This window comes from Acipenser ruthenus, chromosome 4 (genome assembly GCF_902713425.1).
Source record: "Acipenser ruthenus chromosome 4, fAciRut3.2 maternal haplotype, whole genome shotgun sequence".
NCBI lineage: Eukaryota > Metazoa > Chordata > Actinopteri > Acipenseriformes > Acipenseridae > Acipenser > Acipenser ruthenus.
In genome coordinates, this window is record NC_081192.1 from 7,971,205 (window position 1) to 7,987,190 (window position 15,986).

Consider the following 15,986-nt stretch of genomic DNA (forward strand, 5'->3'; position numbering starts at 1 on the left):
AATTCAAATAAAATAACTGGTTTGCAAGAATAAAAACAACTCCAGGAGCTCCGATAGAAACAAAAAACACTTTTTTTATTGTAATCCTAATAAACTTGAACTTGTTTAGCAATAAAACGAGTTATGTACAAGGGATCCATTTAACATGACACCTGAGAGCAATGTATTATTGTTATTTTTGTTAGCCCTAACCAGCCTATGGAATAATACATATTTGAGTGATTGGCAGAAGGTAAAGAGCAGTGGAAGCTGGGGGTCACTATTCACAACACTCCATATTGTACTGTTATATAGAGTGTTCTAATTTGATACATAAAGGGTTACCTGTAAGGCAAGTCTGGTCTTGTAGCTGAGCCTGAAACAGTTCAGTGTTAAGATATACTACAGGAGACAATGTAACACTATTACTCTTATCAAAAGAAAAATATTTAGTTATTTGTCAAATGTATTATCAGTGGGTGCCTATTATTTATTTCTTAGCAGACGCTCTTATCCAGGGCGACTTACAATTGTTACAAGATATCACATTTTTTTTGACACACAATTACCCATTTATACAGGTGGGTTTTTACTGGAGCAATCTAGGTAAAGTACGTTGCTCAAGGGTACAGCAGCAGTGTCCCCCACCTGGGATTGAACCCACGACCCTCCGGTCAAGAGTCCAGAACCCTAACCACTACTCCACACTATTATTATCATCTTGTGTTATAAAATGTCATTGTTATAAATATATTATGTTAAAAATGTCGACACGAGCTGGAACAACATATTGTATTGTTTTCTTTGGGGTGGGATCCTGATTGTAGACAGATCAAGTTGATTTGAGAAGGGAGTAAACGCCAGTATTTATTCAGAATAATGTGGATAGGAAAGAGTACGGGTAATAAGGGGGGTGGGGGTTGGGTCATAAACACACAGACACAGGAAGTCCAGAAGCCGTCCCTCTCTCGGACTTGAGTCCGGCTTCCCTTCTCTTTATAACCAGTCGCCCCCTCTCTTTCCCTCTCCCTCTCGCTTGCCTCGGCGGAGAGTCCAGGGATGGTTTATCAATTACCTTTTTTCAGTCTACCTTTTCAATTCGATTATTGTCTCCTTCTCCGTCTTCTAGCCTGGCATCCCTCTTATACAGTCCCGCCCTCCCCTTCCGAGAATATGGTTGGCGGAAGCCTCCCAGCCCCCCTGTCCAATCAGCGCTTCCACCACCTGTCCATCACAGAGTCCGCCGGGAGTCTTAAAGGGGCCGCCAGCTCTCCCGATGTCGTTAAACTGTTCCAGAATGTTCACGGGGCAGGTGATTTTGTTGTGTATGTGAAAAGACAGGCTGACGCTTGGTCATATGTTTGCAAACAATGTTTGTATTGCAGGAATGAAAGGCAACTTGAGAATTAAAAAGATGACTGGACTGTAACAAAATGAAATATTGATTGTCATTTATTGTCAATGTTGATATGCTAGCATCATTTTGTCTATGAACTTTTAACTCAATGACGCGGTCAACACAAAAAAGCTTCTGTCAAATTCTAAAATATATAAATAAATCTAAGAATGTGTACTCTACATTCATAAAATAATGAATACATTGTATCAACATCATACTGCTTTTCGGTGTTTCCATTTCTAAAATGCCCATGGATACTTCTGTGTTTTTGGTGCGCTTATCTCGCATAAACGCATCACTAACACATACAAAAAGTAGATGCCCCTATAAGTGATTATACGGTACAATATCACAACCTTTCTCGCGATAGCGTCTTTATGACGTGTTCTCATTTTACCACGCCCATTTCGACTGCAGTTGATAAATATAAACTAAGGAGAACAAGTCGCCATTTTATCGAGCTTGTCCTCTGTGTTGGAGTTATTACGCAGTTGTTTTGGGCAACACGTATCACTCTCTGTGTACGTTATTTTTCCTCTGTTAACAAGGTTAGCCTTTGAACAAATTTCAGATCACCATGAGCGACGTTGAGGATTCACACTTCGATGGAAGAGTAAGTAATAACAATAAAAACGAGTTTCATTAGCTACGGTATTCTTTCGAGCCGCTTTGTTTCTGTAGATGGGCCTGGCTCGATGCACAAACGTTAGAAAAAAACCCCAAAACAAACCCAGTCAATATACAAGTTTAGCTTTATGCCATATATTTAGTATTAAAACATGTTAAAATACAGATCTGATCAATTAAGTTATTTTATATAAATATATATTTTAACAAACCAAACAATTTAATAATATTCAACATGGCACCTGTACTACTAGGCCGTAAACGCACCGAGCCAAGTACATTTTACATACCGCAATCGACGGTTTTTGTAACATAGTATTGCAGATCTGGAGAGGAGGTGGTAAACCTTATATAACTGAAGCCTATAATTAATATGGTGCATTTTTGTAATACGTCTTGACGCATATGTTATATACACAGTATGTAATGCCATACTGTATTTAATTACATGTGAGCCCAGTGGTGTGTGTATCTGTCATTGAAATATAGAGTATTTAAATGACAAGGAGATGATGGCGAGCCTGCCACAATACGTTTAGCTGTACCGCAGTACTTTCCGTTGAAAATAAAAATTTCATTGGGACAGTGGCAAATTGCGAGGGTTAACATACACTGACAATGGCTTCCGGGTTTGGGTTGATCGGTATGTTTTTTTGTTTGTCTTAGTTAATAATTTGACATTACAATGCCTTCTGTTTATTTTATCGCAATGCAAGCAAACACAGCTAATTACAAGTAGGCATACAACTGTAATTGCAGTAGGTAACGTTATAAAGAATCGTTAATCATGGCGGTATCATACAATTACATTATTTTTAAATAAAGAATCCGCAATGGACAGGGTTTCAATAATAAAGTAATTGCTGCAATAAAGTAAAATCGCATTGTGCAAGAGTTTACCGGCTCCTTGTGGGAACGCAGTTATCTACCGTTAGTATCCGAAGGCTGTGGGGCATAGTTAGCAACACCATTGCTGCCCTCTGCTCTGTTCATTTTATTCCACTGAGGACAATGTGGTGAAGTGACTTTACAACCACCATTTCTATTGACTAAAGAGCCCTGGTAAATGAGAAAACAAAGAATCTACGATAAAGTACTGTCCTTTTCTTTTATCTATGAAGTGTTCAAATTGGTAGCTCTATGTTCAGATCACTATAATTGTATGCAGCTCTAAACTTACAAAAAGTTCTCTAGCGTCTACTAAGTTTCTTCGAAATTAGTGAATTTATTTATTTATTGCACGTCCACCAACCACAAAGGTTTGGGTAATTGAACTATTATCTGATTGCACAGAAGGGGATGTCCAGCGTATTGATAGGGAAATAAAAAAAATAAAAAAAAATGTATATAGATATATTGGCTTAATAAATATCCTGTCTAACTTTTTAAATTGTATGAAAATAGGTAGACTTGTTTTTCCTGCTGGATAATCAATTTTTAAACGTAGATAGCAAAACCCCAGTAGGGAGTTCTCTTCTGATCCCCATGTGCTTAATTATACTGAATGTTCTTTTTTTATTAAGGTTATTGATCGTGAAGAATTTGAAGAGTATTGTCCAAGAATGTGGAAGAATATCCAAGATAAAAGAAGGCTAATGAAAAATGTTAAAGATCAGAAAATAAAATGTGAAGGGAAAAAATGAACAGAAGAATGGTCAGATAGAAGCACATGCGTTGTTAAGTCTTACATGAAATGGTTTCATTTTGGGGAAGAAAACACGGAATATGAAAATGAAAATGAAAAATGAAGAATGAAGAAAAGTAGAAAGCCTGAGAGACGTAGCATTAAAAGAATCTGGAAGAATGAATAAGTCCTAGGTTAAGTAAATGTATGGTTTATGTTAAAGTGTCTGTATGCTCCAATTGTAGCCAAAAATGCATGATTAATATAGTATACAATATGGTGATCAGGTATAAATAGGGAACTTGTGTAACACAAGGGACTGTAAAATAGCTTGTCACTGTAACATGTGAAGGGTGATTAATTATGCAAATGATGTAAGATTAACAATTTTCTTTTTCTACAGCACGTGAAGTATTAATATACTGAGAAATTGAACCTATATATGCGCAAGATGTATTTAACAAAACCTTGTAATATTAGGGATCCCGTTCTCCATCGAAATCTGATTGTGGCAGCCCAGTGCGTGTGAAGTCTGAGAGTCGGTCTGCGTCTGGTAGTCCTTCAAGAGCTTCAAAACGATCCGAGTCCAGGTCAAGATCAAGGTCCAAATCAAGGTAAGGGACAAAATTGAATAGCTGTCATTTATTCAATTAAATGTAGTCATCTACTGATGTAAATACACAGCAAGTATTGTAACCTTTATTTGTGTGTTCATTATTTATATGTTCTGTACTGGTCAGTAATGGTTTTATATATATATATATATATATATATATATATATATATATATATATGCGCGCGCGCGCTGTTGGAGTGACTTTCATTGGTGTATTTTGTGTGTCACCCCATTTCAGTAATTGCTGTGTACTGTTCCAGGTCGCGCTCTAGGAAGCATTCTCACAGGAGGTATTCACGCTCAAGGTCCCGCTCACACTCGCACAGGAAGAAATCCAGGAGCCGCTCTTACTCGCCGGAATGCCGTCGCAAGAAGAGCCGGAGCACCTCCCCAATGTCAAATCGCCGCAGACATGCAGGCAGCAGGGTATGTCATGCAAAATGGAAGCATCTAAAACATGAGATTCTTTCAAGTCAGAATTTAGGTCTCTGATATGCAAAAGTTGTACATCCGCAATTTCTCCAACCCTGTGCAGAAAGTTAGAATTATACCTCCTTTCCATGGACAGCCAACTCGAATCGAATAGAGTGCGCTCGAATTGGTCTGAATTCTACCAATACTCGAGTTGATGGACATTCAATTCAAATTTTTGATCGGTTAATTTATGGGCATTACTTGGTTAACCGGTAGATTAATCGGTAGAACAATCTAATAGTGGCTGTCCTGCATGTAATATTAAAAAATCAATACAATCGTTAAATCTTTAAAAATATTTTGTATTATTTTTATCTTAGTAAATGTCTCTTTGTATTTGTACTGCGCTATTGAGATGTGCCTATGCTGGTCCTGTGGGCTCAACATGAATAAACTACACTAAAGCTTTTTTTGCTGTTTATTATATTCAAAACACAAAAATAATAATAATAATAATAATAATAATAATAATAAAAACACAGCTTGCATATGTTACAGAAACATTTATTTAAATCATTTTGAAATTATAAGTATAAATGCAGAATTGTTGCATTTTTTTGACCGTGCGAAGTGAAAAACGGCAGTTAGTCAATCCCCCAAGGTAGCAAATCTGCCGAATGCCAACCAAAGTGTCCCGTTATACGGTATGTTCCTACCCCCTACAACAGTTGATTGACATTTAGTGATACAATTTCCTTCCAGCCTGAATTCAGGCCAGCCTGAAGAGTGAAATCGAACCAGAGAATTCAGGGTCACGCCCGAATTGGGAGCCAACTCGAGTAATTAAACATGGAAACGGGGGGGGGGGATTACTCGAGCATGTATATTTATCAAATTTTGCGAATGCAGTCTGTATTTAAAGTGTGAACAGCTGCAACCACTTTGCACAGTCAAAAGGGCTCTGACACAATGCGTCCCGTCCAGCAAATAGTGAAGCTGCACATCTTTTAACTGTCTGCACCTGATGTATCGCATTCATATGCAACAGAAGTACTTTATAAACTAGGCTTTAATAGGGTTTTCCACGATTCTGAAACAAACAGCATTGTAAAGAAAGCCTTTAAGTTGGTAAATCTGTTCTCTAATCCATTTGTTCTGTCTTTACAGAAAACTGCATTTTAGCTGTCGCTGATTTATGCTTGCTTCTATTTAATTTGCTGACTTACATAGCTACATGTAAATGCTGCGTGTATACACAACCAAACAATTTAGATACTTGCAGAATTGTATTGTCAGTGCATGACACTGCATTTTCTAAAGGGAATAAGAGAGTGCCTAATCAAGTGTGTTTACATCCATTGTTAAGATTTCATGGACTTTTTTTTTTTCTCCGTGGGAGAATCGTAGCCTTAATCATAAGGTTTGAGGAGTACTCAACTGGCACAGTAAAAATCTCCTTCAATAAGTGAAATTTAATCAAAAGAATTATTAAGGCTTAACTCAGTTTTACTTGTGGGATGTACCACTGATTCTTCAAGTGCCTCAATTTTGAAGTAACTGACCATTTTACATACATACATACATACATACATGTGTGAGATTCGTTTAATACATGCACAGAATTTACAGCCTTAATTAAAAGGCAACAGATTAATTTTCCTAATTTAGTTTAGTTCCTGCCCATAATACAATTGTGATGTGAAACCATTTTTAATAACCCCTTTTATATCAACAGACAAGATTCAGCAATGACATCAAAAAAGAGGCAAGCAATCATAGTGATGCCAGGGTATGTGAAAATGTATGAGTTTATCAAAAAAAACTTTGGATAGTTTGTCAGTTTTGATGCGATTTGTATAAAAGTGAATGGGGGCAAAAATAATATATTTTGTATGAAAGGGGTTATTAAACTGACCAGCAGTTGCCCACAAAAGCAAGTGGGGGGGGATTTTTTTAGTAAGCTGTATTTTGCAACACACTTTGCTATTTAAGTTTATATGATTCAGTGTTACCTAGTTTTAAGAAAATGTGTTTTAATGATGCATGTATGTGATTGAGAAAGCACTCAGTCTTTACTGTAGAAAACTCAGAACTTTAGCTTTTCCACCAGGCAAATCCTGACCCAAACACCTGTCTTGGAGTGTTTGGGTTAAGCCTGTACACAACTGAGAGGGACCTGCGTGAAGTCTTTTCCCGGTACGGACCACTGGCTGGCGTGAATGTTGTCTATGATCAGAGAACAGGACGGTCAAGAGGATTTTCATTTGTGTACTTCGAAAGAATTGATGATGCCAAAGAGGTATGTTTTGCAGGCTTTAATGCTGCACTTCAGATAAGCTGCGTACTGGGTGAATAAAATACAAAATAAAATAAAAAACAGGAGGGGATGAAATGTACGGTTCAATCCACTCACTTGCAATGAGTGTTTGTGATTGGTGAATAAGCTACTGGATGCTTGTGTTGGGATTAGTCCACCTCAACCTAACCTACCAATTTGCCCATCTATCAAGTGAATTTTTGGAAAGTAAAGCTATATAATAAATACAATATTCTGTGCTTTGAGATAGTCAGGACGCTTTATATAAGGAGATCAGTAAGGAGTATAGTATGATCGTTTTTTTGTTTGCATTAGTGCAGTATCGCTACAGGTTTTCTATTCAAGTATATTAGTCTAATTTGCAGATGTACACGAAGGAACCAGTAGTAGAAATAATTAGGAATTAAACCGGTGTTCCTTGATTTTAACTTAACTCGCTAATTCAATTCCAGGCAATGGAACGTGCCAATGGAATGGAGCTTGACGGAAGGCGGATACGTGTAGATTACTCCATTACCAAACGGGCCCACACTCCTACTCCTGGCATTTACATGGGAAGGCCAACTCAGTAAGTTAAGAGTTAAGCTTTTAAATTACACCATTGTTTTTATTAAATATTTCTTCAGCATTGGTTTACTGTTAAATTGTACTAATTTGTCAGAGTATTTCCATAGCATAGATGCCAAAGGTTACAATTTTGGAGGTTCTGCTACGGTGCTGCGTAGAAGCGGTATAATACTACAATTTTTATTAAATAAATAAATGATGGATACTCCCTGAATGTTTATGAAATGTTATTTCAATACCATGTGTGTATTTTCTTGTTTTAATTTTAATGAATTAATGGTTCTTAAATAATACTGCGTTTTACTGACAGTTTGTGTCATTTTAACTGACATACTAAAAGCTCTGAGCCAGGTTGCTTAGTAACCAGTTTAGGTGTCCTTCAGAAACCGCTGCGTAAATGTCGCCTTGCTATCATTGTCACACGTTTACTTGATATTTTACTGATGGCACATACTGTTTTTTAAAAGGTGGACATAAAAAATGAAATATTATGCAATTTAGCATTTACTGTTCAGGTAAGTATTTATTTAAATATAGGAATATTTTTGGTGTAATAACTGTAGAGAATGAATTTTCAATGTGACCATGCAATTTCTGCTTTTAGTAAGTGTTTAATACAGCCCAGTTCAGAGGAGACTGAAGACCACAAGCTAGGTGTTACAGATTCACAATTGTTTCATTTTCGTGCAGCAGCAGCGGTGGGAGCAGTGGTGGTGGTGGCAGCAGCGGTAGTAGTAGTGGAGGACGTCGCCGTGATTCCTATTACGACCGAGGAGGCTACGACCGAGGAGGCTACGACCGAGGAGGCTATGACCGATACGACGAGTACGATAACAGATACAGGTGACTATCTCCATTTTACAGTACAACTCATTCTTGTATAATCTTGCATTTAAATGCAGTGTTTAAGCCTTTAGTATATGGTGCTACAGTAATTGAAACCATCTTCCAGAAAGGAAAATAAGGGACAAACAGGAACAGTTATTCATGTTGCATCTGGACATAGGTTAGCTATGTGAAGGGAAATTTGACTTTAGGCAAACACAGTACAGCAAAATTTAAACCATTGTTTTAATCACTGCTGTAGTTATATTAAATATTTGTCACTTTAGAGAATCACATTTTAATTCTAGGTCAGATACATTTCCCTTGGAATGTGTTGCAAATTCTCACCCTAAAGTCCTGAAATAAGCTATGTGTACTCTTTGCATACACCCCAGTTCAGTCCATATACAGTGCCGTGAAAAAGTATTTGCCCCCTGTCTGATTTTCTGCATTTTTGCACATTTTTCACATTATATTTGGTCAGATTTTTTTGTGGGTTGTAGTAGTATATAGAGGGAGTCTGAGAGAAAAAATGACACCAAAGTTTGGTGTATCAAACATGCATTCTTCAGGTGTGAAAGTTATTGACCCCCCCTCCCCCAGTTAACTCAACCCAATTAAAGGGATAATTAGGGTCAGCTGTTTGAGTACTTTGGTTAACAACCAGGCCTGATTTGGGCCAGCCCTGCCCAATATAAATCTGACTAACTTTGGCCCTTACCATCAGAGTGAAGTTGTCAGCACACAGTTTCTAGAGGCACATCATGCCACGAACAAAAGAAATTCCAGAAAAAGTTGTTGATGCCTATCAGTCTGGAAAAGGTTAAAAGACATTTCTAAGGCTCTGGGGCTCCACCGAACCACAGTCAGAGCCATATTGGCCAAATGGAGAAAGTTTGGGACAGTAGTGAATCTTCCCAGGAGTGGCCGTCCTGCCAAAATCTCTCCAAGAGCAAGGCATAAAATCATCCAGGAAGTCACAAAGAACCCTAGAACAACATCCAGGGATCTGCAGGCCTCTCTCGCCTCCGCTAAGGTCAGTGTTCATGACTCCACCATCAGAAAGACAATGAGCAAAAATGGGATTCATGGCAGAGTAGCAAGGCGGAAACCATTGCTCACTAAGAAGAACATGAATGCTCGTCTCAAGTTTGCCAAAAAGTACCTGGATGATCCTCAAGAGGTCTGGAACTATGGACAGATGAGTCAAAAGTGAAACTTTTTGGCCAACATGGGCCCCGTTATGTCTGGCGAAAACCAAACACTGCATTCCACAGTAAGAACCTCATACCAGTGGTCAAGCATGGTGGTGGTAGTGTCATGGTTTGGGGATGCTTTGCTACATCAGGACCTGGACGCCTTGCCATCATTAAAGGAACCATGAATTCTGCGCTGTATCGGAGAATTCTACAGGAGAATGTCAGGCCATCTGTCCGTGAGCTAAAGCTGAAGCGCAGCTGGGTCATGCATCAAGACAATGATCCGAAACACACAAGCAAGTCTACATCAGAATGGTTGAAGAACAAGAAATTTTAAAGTTTTGGAATGGCCTAGTCAAAGTCCAGACATAAACTCCATTGAGATGTTGTAGCAGGACCTGAAACGAGCAGTTCATGCTCGAAAAACCCACAAATGTCACTGATTTGAAGCAGTTCTGCATGGAGGAGTGGGCCAAAATTCCTCCATGGCACTGAGAGACTAGCAGCAATAACTGCAACCAAACGCTTCCAGTAGTTCTTGATTTAAAGGTGGCGTAACCAGTTATTGAGTCTAAGGGGGCAATTACTTTTTCACACCGGGGCATTGGGTGTTGCATAACTTCCTTTAATAAATAAATGAAATATGTATCAAATTTGTGTGTTATTTGTTCACTCTGTCCCTTTTATCTAATGTTAGGTTTTGGTTGAAGATCTGATAACATTCAGTGTCAGAAATATGCAAAAATGCAGAAAATCAGACTGGGCAAATTACTTTTTCACGGCATTGTACATTTGGGGGACCTGTGTGCTCAAAAAAAATAACACATTCGGACATCCTTAGTCTTCTGTTGGTCTTTCCCAGAAGAACTGCAGCATTTTTTTTTTTTTTTTTTAAAACTACAACCTAAATGTGTTTATCCTGCTTTTAATATATAATTTTTTTTTTCACTTAGTCGGAGGCGATCTCCGTCTCCTTATTACAGTAGATGCAGATCCCGTTCTAGATCTCGTTCCTACAGTCCTCGTAAGTATCTGGTCTTTGTTACATAAAGTAAAGGACTTCAGAACTTATCATTCAAACCTGAAGATTTTCTTTTGCATTTGTTTGGAGACATTTTTGCAAACCAGCTGTAAATAAGACCATCTGATGCTGTTTCGTGGTCGGCCCTTGTCAGCTTTAGTTTAAATTCTACACATGGAAATACTGATTTATTTAATTTTATGGGATTGACAGTTGCAATGTAATGTGATTTATAACCATGATGTGAAACAAAGAAAAAAGCCTTCTACCAAATGTCATAGAAGGCTGGTAACAATTTGAATCCCTTTGCATTTTGCACAAGTCAAATGTATGTGTCACATCTTTTAGATAAATCTATAGAACCAGTCATCCAATTGTGAAACTTGGTTTGGACATTTATGTTGGTATGCACAATATGTATTTCTGTGCACTGCCTCTGTTCCTGAGCCATGCTGCATTATATCTTAGAATGTAAATGTTGGGTATATGTTAATAATTTAATGACAGGTGCTTGGAAGTAATGGCCCCTTCCCAATTTGTTAGTTCAATTATTTCATGAACCATGGTTAAATTCTTTTTTTTTTTTTTTTTCTTTTCAGGACGTTACTAAAGAGGATAGATTCAGCTTGGGAGATTTATTGTTGATCCTCCTGGAAGGTTGAACTTTTTGTTGTGAACTACTAATGACATTGTAAAGTTTGAGTTCTAGAAAACGATCATTTTTTTTTTTTTTTTTTTAAATCTGATTTATAGTCAATTTAAATGTATGATTGCCAGAAAGGTCATGTTTTTTGTTTTAAGATTTTTTTCTTAGTCAGGTTATGATCATAATGCATTTAGTTGCATTTACTGTTTTTTCTGCATATTTGTAAAACACATTGAAAAAATATCATGCAGAATAAAAAGCTATAAACTGCTACATTTTCTATTCCTTGATTTCTAAGTTAAATTTACGAGTTGGAAAGTTTTATGTATTGTGACATTCTTTTTTTTTTTTTAATGTTACTCCTTGCAACTTATGGGCATGTGAACATAGGATTTAACTTACTAATGGTAGCAGTTATCAGCACAAATATTGTCATGTTAAATAAATGTATACATTTCAGTGTCAACTTGGATGTGCTAAAAGGAAATTATTTTGATGGTATATTTTATGGATTTATGCTTGCTTGTTTGTTTGTTTTTTGTTTGCCAAATAAACATGGAAAACTAAAAATGTCAGTTTATTTAAAACTGAAATAGTGCATGTAGATGTAGGCTACACCTTTTGATTTCAAAATGTACCTGTCAGATGTGGGCCATGCCAAAGCCTCAAGCAAGCTAACTACACTTGTATTTAAGAGACAGGGTATGGACTGAGGCAACCATCCAACTTCCAGTCAGTTCACATTCCAGTGTCTTTACCATGCCTACCTAAACTTAACCATACTTAGATATGTACAGTGTGTTACCACAGTAAAGATTTGGCCAACCATAACGTTAGGAAGTTTGCATGGAATGATACCTCCAAATCACACAGTCTAAACAGCTTCCCCTTCGTAAATGGAGTGGTATCGGCAGATCAACAGTTCATGAAAGGTGAGGCACTGGCTTGCTTCAGGTTCACTTAGTGTCCCCCTTCTGTAAGATGGATCTTTATATGAACACCACTGTAACTCAGCCCTGGGCCTGTCTCAAGCGGACTGTCAATTGAGAGGTGGATTAGTAATGTGAAATACACTGGGTCTCATTGGTAAGTCCAGATTCCTTCCATTTTTAAAACTAGGCTTACAAGACAGGAATTGGAATTGGATGCAACTAAGTGTGGTGTTTTAATAAAAAATGTATAATCTAAATATTATATATTAAAGCTTGTATTTGTTAAATAAAACAACCAACTTTATTTTTTTGTTTTTGTATGTATGTACAAGACACTGGCCTGTAAGCATTCCCACTGATGTATGTTTATTTAGACTTGCCCTTTTATAAGTGGAAAGGCAATTGCATACATACAGTGACTAGTGGGTGTAACAGTGACGTCAAAACTGATGGCAGGCTGTCCAGGGCAGAGTGACCGAGATAACGCCAAGCACAACTGCTAAAGACTTGTTAACAAACAATAAAAATATAAAACAGGTTTAACAAATATATTAATATTGACACAAACATCTTTATCAAGTAAGCACTGTACCATTATTTGAACGTTCTGCCAGAGCTACTGTTTGATGTGGGTTAATGAGACACCAGTACGTGTTTTAATACTGTAATACTTTTACAAAGGCAAATTGGTGTTCATATTGAGACATCTTTGTACATCAGTCAAAAAGGAGTCCTAATGTACTATCTCTGAATCTCCCTGCTCCCATGTTATTTTTGCTGGTTTGAAGAGATTAGCCAATAAAGAACAGTTTCCAAATTTTTACGCATTGTCATTGGTTATATTAAATGCCAGTCATATTGCCCGGGAGACCAGTTACTTAATTGAATGGGGCATAGCTAACTAAACACATTCACCTGAGAATGTTTGACAGCTGAAAAAGATAATATAGTAAATATATCTCTATATATATCTAATATATAAGCTGAATAATTATTGTTTTCATGAGGTAATGATTGCAATTGTAAGCAAAGCAAGCCCAATAACGCACGTTAAATTATATATATATATATATATATATATTACTCATTTAAAAAAACACGGTTCTTAAAAGTACACATTCTTGTAATGTTATTTTGAACAAAAGCATATATATATATATATATATATATATATATATATATATATATATATATATATATAATTTGGAATTTAAAAAAAAGCATGCAACAGACCACAAGTGGTTTCAGTGCGCTGTACAAGACATACATACACATTAAAAGGGAAAAAAAGCACAAAGTATCAGTGTCAAAGCATTTGACAATACATTCTCCCGATTGAATTAACATAACTTGTGAAATACAAATGTTTTTAGTTTCTTCCTGAAAGGGAGAATTTCAGCAGTAAGGCGGAGTTTTACAGGCAGAGCATTCCAAATCTGTGGACCAAGGACAACGTTGCTGACACAGGGACATGGTGTGCAATGACCTCACACTCCTAATAGGATTATAAACCTGCAGTTTCTGTGTCAGATAGTGAGGAAGTTGCTGATAAAGTGCTTTGTGAATTAAGCACAGTAATTTGAATTGTGCACAAAGCTCAATTGGGAGCCAATGTAAATCCAGTAGAATTTGATGAAGTTGGGTCCCGATGGGATCGACCAATCAAGAGTCGAGCTGAGGCATTCTGAATGCCCTGGAGCAGTCTGGTATGATATCGAGGCAGACCCGCATACAGGGTGTTGCCACATTCAAGACGATGTTACGAGGGCATTCAGAACAGTAGCATATGTCATGCCATATGTCTTAGATTGCCAAGTTTAGCCTCTGACCCAACCAACAAGTATTCTGTTTTGTCAGGGTTAAGTTTCAACCAATTGCCAGACATCCAGCTATTAATGTCAGACAGACAAGCAGACAGAGTATTAAAGTCCTGCTCATCCCGAATTTCAAGATATAGCTGTGTCATCAGCATACTGGTGGAAAGAAAGGCCATGTGCCCTGATCAGTTCCCCCAGCGGCTTAACCTAGATGTTAAACAGTAGGGGAGATAATACAAATCCCTGTGGGACTCCACAAGTGACTGGCCTGGCTGAAGAGGAATAGCGACCCATTGTTATTTTTGGGGAGCGATCAGTCAGAAACAACCTGATCCAGTCGATTACGGCCCCGCAGATGCCCATATCCTACTAATTTTATGTTTAGATTTCTAGTAGGTTCAATTATATTTTTTAACGTGTTTTTTTTTTGGTTTTTTTTACTGTGTTTCACTAAAAAATCAGCCCTTACCGCTTCATCTCTCCAGGAGGGAGTTTTAGAGGAGGGAGTTACAAGAGTAGGGAGCACATAATGACTTATTTTTGCCTAATGTACTTAAAGATGTTCTAATATGGACATCGTACATTTGGAAGGAGTTTGTGTTTTTTAATGGAGCTGATTTGGAGAAGATACGTTTTAAAGAAACTCGCACTTTGATTTTATCATTGGCAGTTCCACTCCTGCCCAACAGATGGTACTACACTCTGCACTCGATCAGGACACATGCTTTTGTAAAGAAAAGAAAAGCGCATGGGACTCTTGGAAGGATCCAATGTTTAAACCTGCCAGAGCCTGAGCAGGATTTTAAGAGCATTTTACAGAACAAAGGCAATCCCCAGAATTTGCAGCAACCATTTATTTGTAGTGCTTACACCTGAATGACCATGAATACTTGTAGCAGGCTATGGTTGCTAAAGTCAACCAACCTGTCACTGGTGTGAGCACTCAAATATGGTGGTTTTACAGTATCACTTTATTTTGGTCAATACCTTTTTTGTGGGGAGGGTTGGACATACATTTTTAAACATTTACATTGAAAATGAAGGATCTGTGAACATCAAGCCACTCTGTCCTGGAACTAATATTTACAGTCAAGAGACTGCAGATGCATGGACAGGGTGGCACTGTTGTGACTGTTTGATACTTCAGGAGTGGCAGTTATGCCTTTGAAACAATTTACCCATATGTAAATTAAACCCTGCAACCCATAGCTGCTGTTTCTCTGGTATGGCTTCAAAGTAACAGCGTGTGCACAAACCCAGACGGTTACACAGGATTGCAGGCAGCCACAAACTCTACCCACCCCAGAATTAAGCAGTTGACCAAGGCTTTGGTAGAGTCAGGAGCTATCTGTCATAAGGTGGATAAAATGAAATGCAGATGTAATGCCACTGACTATAAGTATTACAAAAAGAATAGTTTTAAAAAATAAACTTTGTTCTGTAGCAGAACTTTTGAAAATATGCTGTAACCATTTATTCTAAGGAGGGCTTGTTTTGGGAATATGCAATTAGTGTAATATTGTTGAATACGGCTATACATTTTGAAATATAAAGTTCTGTTGAATTGAATTAGAACAATGTTGGTTCTAATCAAAAGAGAATAAAGGGCTTTACTGCTAACAACATAAATGATGATGGTATAAAGGGAGATTTGCTGCTAGTTTTACAGAACGTGGGTGACACTAGTTATTAAAGAAGGACTAAAATAAAAGTTCAGCAAGACCATTGATTGAAACAACGAGGAAGGGCTCACAATCAAATTTACAAGAAAGATCTTTAAATGAAACAGGGAGGAAGCAAGATCATCTCCATAAAAATGTACAAATTCTAGATCTAACTCGGCTCTTTGTACATGTGAAATGTTTTAGACAGATAACACTGCTTTTTGTGTTGTTATTTTGCATATTCAAAAATGGTAAGTGTAGCAATATAGCTTCACGGCCCAGGCTGTTAGCCAACAGGAAGAAGACCCAGAAGCAGAAAGCTGCAGTTTAAACGCTGTC

At 37.5% G+C, this 15,986-nt stretch overlaps 1 protein-coding gene across 7 annotated transcripts; it reads left to right on the forward strand.

The window, feature by feature from the left end:
• Positions 1–1,803: 1,803 nt before the first annotated feature.
• On the forward strand, positions 1,804–11,804 carry LOC117400302 (transformer-2 protein homolog alpha-like). Of its 7 annotated transcripts, none has more exons than XM_034000050.3 (9): positions 1,804–1,991; positions 4,110–4,243; positions 4,506–4,671; positions 6,395–6,448; positions 6,770–6,958; positions 7,429–7,544; positions 8,237–8,386; positions 10,521–10,591; positions 11,188–11,804. In XM_034000050.3, exons 1-9 carry the CDS (start codon positions 1,956–1,958, stop codon positions 11,196–11,198), a joined length of 927 nt encoding a protein of 308 aa, XP_033855941.1. In that variant the 5' UTR covers positions 1,804–1,955; the 3' UTR covers positions 11,199–11,804. The 7 variants fall into 7 exon arrangements, with proteins under 7 accessions (XP_033855941.1, XP_033855944.1, XP_033855939.1 ...); XM_034000048.3 differs by having other exon boundaries at positions 1,805–1,991; positions 6,758–6,958; XM_034000047.3 differs by having other exon boundaries at positions 1,806–1,991; positions 6,758–6,958; positions 8,234–8,386.
• The last annotated feature ends 4,182 nt before the right edge of the window (positions 11,805–15,986 follow it).

Coding starts and splice junctions, on each gene's coding strand:
- LOC117400302 (XM_034000047.3), top strand. CDS start 1,956: ATGAGCGACGTTGAGGATTCACACTTCGATGGAAGA. Junction 1,992..4,109: donor ATTCACACTTCGATGGAAGA/GTAAGTAATAAC, acceptor TTGTAATATTAG/GGATCCCGTTCTCCATCGAA. Junction 4,244..4,505: donor AGATCAAGGTCCAAATCAAG/GTAAGGGACAAA, acceptor GTACTGTTCCAG/GTCGCGCTCTAGGAAGCATT.